The 7,828-nt window shown below is 33.0% G+C and overlaps 2 protein-coding genes across 3 annotated transcripts; both read right to left on the reverse strand.

Annotated features, from left to right (window-relative positions):
- Positions 1–1,242: 1,242 nt before the first annotated feature.
- Positions 1,243–2,209, reverse strand: LOC114418082. The gene has a single exon (XM_028383244.1). The coding sequence runs from the start codon at positions 2,048–2,050 to the stop codon at positions 1,532–1,534; it is 519 nt and encodes a 172-aa protein (XP_028239045.1). The 5' UTR covers positions 2,051–2,209; the 3' UTR covers positions 1,243–1,531.
- Positions 2,210–2,972: 763 nt separating this feature from the next.
- LOC114418070 (zinc finger protein ZOP1-like) lies at positions 2,973–7,502 on the reverse strand. Of its 2 annotated transcripts, XM_028383222.1 has the most exons (5): positions 7,274–7,497; positions 6,333–6,533; positions 5,663–5,738; positions 3,820–3,915; positions 2,973–3,732 (listed from the first exon to the last, which is right to left on the reverse strand). In XM_028383222.1, exons 1-5 carry the CDS (start codon positions 7,280–7,282, stop codon positions 3,371–3,373), a joined length of 744 nt encoding a protein of 247 aa, XP_028239023.1. In that variant the 5' UTR covers positions 7,283–7,497; the 3' UTR covers positions 2,973–3,370. The 2 variants fall into 2 exon arrangements, with proteins under 2 accessions (XP_028239023.1, XP_028239032.1); XM_028383231.1 differs by lacking the exon at positions 3,820–3,915 and having other exon boundaries at positions 7,274–7,502.
- Between the last annotated feature and the right edge of the window lie 326 nt (positions 7,503–7,828).

Below are 7,828 nucleotides of genomic sequence, written 5' to 3' on the forward strand. Positions count from 1 at the left end.
CTTATATTGAATATGGACAGTGATGATCGTGCAATGGCTGCAGACTCATTCAAAGTTTAAGATTACATTTCGTTTCAAATCAAATATTAGAAAGAACAAAAAATTTGTTTTAAGCCATAAGGTTAAGTTGGATAAGGTATTTTAGTTAATTTTTATTTTTTTATTCGTTGAAAAGTTTGTTTGATTTTTGATAAATAAATTTTTTTAATAATTTTTTTTGTTTTTTGAAATGTTACTTGAAGTGACATTTTTTAAAATGCAATTTGAAGTAACATTTTTTAAAATATTACTTAATGTTCTTTTTAAAGAATATCTTCTACTTTTTTATATTTTCTTTCATTTTTATCTTCAATAATTTATCCAATTTTCTGATTATTCTTTTTAAATAAATCATATTTTTTTATTTTTCTATTATTTTATAATTTTCAGCTATTTCAACTAGTTTTACTGAATAATTATAATTTAATAAGCTAATTTGTCAACTATTAACTAGTTTTTCAGCTTTCAACTAATTTTACTTAACATAATCTTAGTGTAAAATCATATTTAATTGCATCAATTTCCATTAAAAATTATTTTTTTCCTACTTATTCTTCATTATAATTTGTTGCCAAGAATAAAAGAGTTATTAAAACTAAAATCTCAAATAATGAAGAGTATTTTAAAGATAATAACATTAAATAAGATAAAATTAGTTAAAATTTCCTTATATTTGACTGATATATTTTTTTATATGAGATTGGAGGAAATAGTATTAGTTGTATGATGCATTGGATTCTCTATTCTCTTTTCATGTCGGCAATGTTAGTGACACTCTTTTAATGTTCTCTCTCCAATATAGTTGTGATAAACTATGCATTTTGAAATTTGAAGTGTCTAACCTTCACACAATGATATTGGTTCATGAGTGACGATTAATCCTTGGTTTGGTTGTGGGAAAAGAAATACTATTCTTGAAGAAATTTTAAAAAAATAGTGAGTCTCACACATCTTTTTCTCTACTTTATTTCAAATATTTCTTTATAATTCACTTTTATTGTTTTCTCTTTTACATAACCAACGCCATCTTTCTCTCTACTTTATTTCAAATATTTATTTTAAATTCACTTCTATTATTTTTTCTTCTACACAACCAAATGCACCCTAAGTGAATGCGTGAATGCACTAAATCCATTAACATCACATACCCAGTAACTACGGACCAAATTAGGCAATTTATCTTCTAATAAATAACTTCGACACTTGACTCAAAACTCAATGTTCATAAATTCTTAAAGTAGAGAATACAATTATGCATATGATGGGAAAATTAAAGACTCCTATTGCTTGACACCGAACAAAGAAAAGAATAAACAAAAAAAAAAAAGCAACATATTGCAAAAAGATGGTTATTCAAAGCATACTTATGATATGATTAGCTAGTGCTTAACAATCAAAACGAGAGTTTCTATTCTCGTAATGTGCAATGGTGAAGATTTCATGTATTCTCTGGCACTCGACTGTTTTGTTGCTTCCAGCACCAATATTAAGCTCAATCAGAATCTTCTGATGATGATGATGAAAGATGTCTGGATTTGGAAGCTTTTTTCTCTATTTTCTTTCCCTTCTTCCCATGCTTTTCTTCCTTCTGGTAGTGACTTCGATGGTGCTGCTCATGCTCAGTGGAGAAATCTGAGATATCCATGTGCACACCTGGATCATTGGTCTGGTAACTTCCACCAAGCATGACTGAGTTGTTGATGGCTTGGAAGTTGCTGTTAACATAGGTGCTCAGTGCCTCAGGCTCATCACCATGAGAAGGGTTGCCTGATTTTTCGTCGAATTCACTTTTCATAGTGGCGCCGTTGTTGTTTCCTACAAGGGTGACCATGCTCAAACCATGTTCACCATCATTCTCCATATGGTTGGTTGAGCCTGGTTTGTGAAAATCTGTGACCCTGTCAGTGATGGCAGAGACCATGTCCCTAATCTCTCTATCCAATTGCTTGCGTGCATGTTTCTCACCTTCAGCAGATGATGGAGAGTGACTTGGCTGCACTGGTGAAGGCATTTTCTTTTAAGGTGAATGAATGAATGAAGATTTTCACTCAAGTGTGATGGTATTTTCGGGTCTGATTTGTGCTCAATATGAATGTGGGTGTGTTTATATTGAGGGACTCTAGAATTCTTGTGGGGAATAAAGTGAATGGAATGACTTGAACGGAAATCAAAGGATATTTATTCTAATCAGCAGCAAAAAAAAGCTGAAGGATTGCTTGGCATTGGGTTAGCCTATTATGCTTACACTTTGTGCTTTTGTTGTCATCAATGATCATTGTGAAGGAAAAGAATAGCATTTTCATGAATTTAAAAGCAAAATTGGACAAACCAACATCACTTAAAATATTACACTAAGGACTCAAACAAATGTTTAAAAGTCAAACTGGAGATTAACTGCCCCTTCCTTTGCAAGCTCTTCCGCGGTTGATCATTCAGGGTCTCGCTAGTTCCTAAACGGGTGATTTCAGAAAATATTTTCTATTTTATGAAGATTAGACAAGAATTGAAATAAATAAATAACCAGTAAAGACTAAACAATGAGTGTTTGCTTTCTGATTTCAAAATCAATTTTTAGCTTTCAAATTGTAGTTACAAGATTGGTCAAACAGCAGAATTGAACAAGGTGCAGACCAAATGAAAAATTGAACAAGATGAAAACAAAATATGAGAAAATATCTTAGCTGTTTCTGTTTTTCTTTCATTTTTAAAACAATTATTTTGAAAACAATATTCAAAATTTAATAGACTTTGAATGAAAAAATAGGAGATGGGAATCAAACATGTCCCTAATTTCATTGTTTCTTGCACAAACTTTTAATAACAAAATAAAGAAAAAACAGAAAAAAATTATAAAAAAATGTTTTCTTAAATCAAAATCAGTGAAAGAAAGCTCACAATCCCCTCACCCCACAAAAAGAAAGTATATGTACTAATAATAAAAGAATAAAGTTCAGGATATTTGACTGTAAGTTTTCCCTTCTTGTACATCATATGATTTAACACATTAAAGAACGTAAAATGAGCATTGCTTTTGTATCCACATAAGATTAACTTATTTGGATGTGTTTTCTAAAAGCTTCTGCAACAGGGATTTAACTTGGTTTCATCAGCCTAGCGAAGACTTCTAAGCCCTTATTTTCTCCTCTAAGGCTGAAAATTAGCATGTATTGCAAAAACTAAAAAAAGAAACGGAACAGTTACATTGTACAAGGTAGAGTCACATGGGAAACACTTGAAGAATTAGGACACCGACCAGCATAAAGGAATCAAACAAAAAAGAAACAACCTCATATTTCTGGGGGAAGACAAGGCTGTTAAGTAAATTTTGCAGTTAGTAAGGCTTGTTGTAAAGGCCAAGCAAGGGTTTCTCCCTCTCCTGTACTCTTTTCCTTGCAGCCTCTCTTGCCTTTAGAGCTGCTTTTTCTTCATCAGAGATAACCTTGGATTTTTCACCAGGTCTCTTTCTCTTTCCAACCGCAAGAGATGAAGGAGCAGCTTTCACATTTCTTTTGGGATTCAAAGAAGTTGTAACAACTGGCCCTGGTGAAGATCCATTATTAAACTTATTTCCTTTGTTTTCATCTGATTTGGACTGTGATGTTGACAAGGATTTCTTTGCAGTTGGTCCATTGTGCCCGGCATTAGATGTAAAGTGAGGGGAGGCATATGCTTCTTCCTGTGTCACCCACTTGCCTGTTGAAATTTTTTAAAGTAAATATGCCATCAATTATCAAGATGATATTATACATGCAAGAGTAAGACAAAAACTCTAGCATGTACCAATGGCATCAGAGTAGTAAAATCCTGACTTTTGGTCATAGTAAAATCCATTTGTTTTATGGTAGTAATAGCCTGTACTGCTGTCAAACTCCCATTCTACAAAATCATGCAGCAATAATCAGTTTCAAGATGCAAAATCAATACAGCAACAATACAATACACTGACGCTGACACATCTATTGTGAGTATATTGAGTTGGGTTCGTATCACGAAGCTACACGTTTTTTTTTTTTTTTTTTGGCATCATGTTCCTCTGCAGTTTAAAAAGAGAATGCAGAGATCCTGACCTTAACTTTATTTGTTTGAAGTTAAAATGTTAAAGCTAAATGTGTTAAAAACAAATTTGGCCCTTAGATTGTAACTACAGGAGGTGCAGTTGAAAATACAACTGTAGGTGATCCATTCACGTAATTTTTTCGTTCTATGCTGAATAGGAACAAAACCTTATATTTATGCTATTAACACAAACAACTCCCAACACTAAGGGTGTGTTTGGTTTGCATTTTCATTTTCTGTTTTCATTTCCTGATTCCATTTTCTGAAAACTGTTTTCATTTTCAAAAGATTTGAATTCTGAAAACATGTTTGGTTTGATTTCTTATTTTCTGTTTTCATGAAATAAAAATACTGAAAATTCATGAAATATTGACTTATTGTCTTTTTGTATTTTTAGATTTGCTTAAAACTACATTCATTGTCACCGCAATTTCATTTTAACCAAAATGAGGTTTCTGTTCTCAACTGAAAATATTGAAAATGAAAATTTATTGTTTTCATTTTCTAGTTGTTTCCTGTTTTCATTTTCACTGAAAATGTTTTCAGAAATCAAACCAAACACATTTTCATCACCGTTTTCTGTTTTCAGTGAAAATGAAAACAGAAAACAACCAAACCAAACACCCCCTAATAGTTTCAGAAAAGAAATTTCAAATTTCTTTCAAGGGGAAAAAATTGAGAGAGTAGTAAATAGACGTATTTCACTCTTTCAATGAACCTAGTATGAGAAGCAATAATATCATCTAGATTTCAAATTTTCAATATTTTCTCATCTATTAACGTCCATGGTATTATCTACCAAAATGGAAAAAAATGGAAGGGAGTAGACTATAAGTCTTTAGATTTGATATTCAAGTTCTTTCTCAGGAAAAAAGAGTTCCACATTTTTAATGGAAGAAAGAAATTATCTAAAACACATTTTTAAAGATGTGTTTCTTACAACAGATTATAGTGCCCGGCAGACAAATTAAAAATTGACAGAAAGAAAATTAGATTATGTAGCCCAAGTTTCTTAAAAACACCAGACCACTAATCTTAAAAGGGTTGAAATTTGGGCTTATTTTAATAATCTGCGATGAGCTCCAACTCCTACATCTACCACATGAAATTAATATTAGTTACGACAATTTCCAATGCTCAATAGGTAGTTTTCCATTTCCTCTAACAAAGTAAACTCTGTTATAACTGATTAACTGCACCTTGCAGGGCAATTGCTTATAACACTTATACAAGCCAACTCCCATCACTTTCTGGGAAAAAAATAAAAAAATCTGGTCTTTTATGACTATAATAATCACTGATCACCTTAGGAGAGAAGTGTGGTGCAACAACTTTGTAATGCTTTGAAAGACCACACAATGTAAGTAATTTCTGGAAATGGGGCTCTCCACTCTCATAATGGGAGTTGATTCCAAAATTATTTTTTCTCTGTAGACGACACTAATTTATTCTCCTAATGTATATGATCTAAACAGAGTTTGGGTGTCAAAACATGTATCAGACTAAGCAGATTAATTATTAATTAGAACTCTATCAGTAGAAACAAATAGAAGTTTATACTTACAACCTTGGTCATCCAATTCATGTGATTCTCTCGTCTCCTCAAACTTCACTTTATCCTTTTGATAGCTACGTTGCGCTTTCTGCATTTGAATACAAAGAACCATATATAACAAAATTTAAATATCTCATCTTTGAGTGTAAATGTGTACAGAACCTACAATACTATTGCAACATCCAAATATTTCCCATTTGCCAAAAAGTTAAGCACAGGTGCAAATTTACTGCAATTTCCAGTTGATTCCCAATCTTTGAATACAGCCAACATTTTACTTGGAGTCCCTTTGGGAATCCAAGACTTTATTTGGATTAAAGTCGAGATATGCTAACAACATACTTTTTGACACTTTTAATTTCTTTTTTACCCTTAACAGTGCTTGCTTAGCTAGCATTTCTCTAAAACCAATAATTGTGCATTATGAATTATCAGGAGACTGCCACTCATATATTCTAACATTGTTAACAGGGACAATTTGTTTGAATTTGGGAGAACCACATATGCTCTCTGACTTTGCAGCAGTTCATTTCAATAACTTCAATAGGCTTTGTGGCATGAATAAAGAGGGTAAAACACTATGGATGAATGGATTGTTCATGATTATATCAGTGACATCAAGAATAAGTATGAAGAATGCAGCATCGGCATCATTAATATAAAATAAGTGTGAAACCCTTACTGCTTCAATTTGCTCAATGGCACGAGCAGTTTCTTTCTGTTCTTTCTCCTTAGCAATATTCTCTTTTCTCATAGCAGCCAACCTCTTGGAAACATTATCTTTGTGACGTTGGCCAAGCTCATGATTCCTTATGCTTCCAGGGTTGTTTGATATATAAATTTTGCAAAAGTCGCACCATTTGTTGCCCTGGCTGACCCAGTACTAAAACCATGAAAAAAACAGTTAATTAAGAAAACCTGCCAACAAATAAGTGCGTCCAAACAATCAATTAGTCACAACCAACAAACCTAACTTTCACATATCAGAAAATTAAACATATCACGGCTTCTCAATAATGCACCTCTGCATCCTTCTCTAACGATGGTCTAAATGCACACATCAACAATTCTTCTAGATACATATAGCGTGCTTGGAAATTTGTTTAAGATGGAGGAATCAGGTTTAGAATGTGAAAGCTATTAGCCTATAACTGTTAGCTTCTGAAAATCACATCTGAAACGTGGAAAATCACATTCAAAACGGGAACCAAAGACACTAATAGTACATGTTTGGCATAGATTACTTCAGAAGAAATGAATCACTTATTTTTTTTCAAAAGGTTTCTCTTGTAACTAAAATATGCGATCATTTCTCCAAAATAAGCTGAACTAAACACGCACTTGGTGGACTCCAACCTTCTGATTCCGGAATAAATTATCAGAAAAGCAAAAAAAAATTACATTAATTCGGTTTAAGTATCATAACGCATAAATTCATAATAGACAAAACCTTGAACATGAATCTTGGGTGGTAATTTCGGTTATGAACGGGTCAGAACGCCCAAGAAATAAAAAACTGATATAATTATAGTGCAGGAAAATAAGTTGTGAAAATTAAAGAGTGCGTCAGAATAATCGTGAAAACTCTATGATATAAAAAATTGGGGTGATTAACGCGTTTACCTCAGTCATGGTAGAATATTAGGGTTGGAAATCGATGCGGCAAGAATTGAAAACGAATTGAAACTGAGAAGAGAGGCTAATCGTGTTATTGCTGGGAAGTGCTAATAAATCTCTTCAAATTTTTTTCAAAACCCTCCAAAAAGCAGAGCAAAGAGTTCGGGAACAAAACAATGTCAGACTTCTCTAGACGAGAGAGAAAGAGAGAGGCAGCAATTTTTTTGTCCAAATATGAATAGAACGAATCCCGCTCCACTAACACCATCTAACGGAATTGCTAGGTGCACCGCACATGCACCATAATTTTAAGTGAAGTGGCAAACTTGTCCTTCACTTCACTTAAAATCTTAAAAGGTTCTCCCTCTCCTCTACACATGCAAGAAAATCCGTACCCATAGGTATCCATCCGTATATGTCCTGATTTTGATGAGTAATACCCGAGTTGATCGGGTATGGGTTCGAGTTCAGATTTTCTCTGATAACCAAAAGTCGAATATGGGATTACTGCATCCGCCCCCAACTCCCAACCCGAACCCGTCCCGCCACTTAATTTTTTAG

Source organism: Glycine soja, chromosome 1, assembly GCF_004193775.1.
Source record: "Glycine soja cultivar W05 chromosome 1, ASM419377v2, whole genome shotgun sequence".
Classification (NCBI taxonomy): Eukaryota; Viridiplantae; Streptophyta; class Magnoliopsida; order Fabales; family Fabaceae; genus Glycine; species Glycine soja.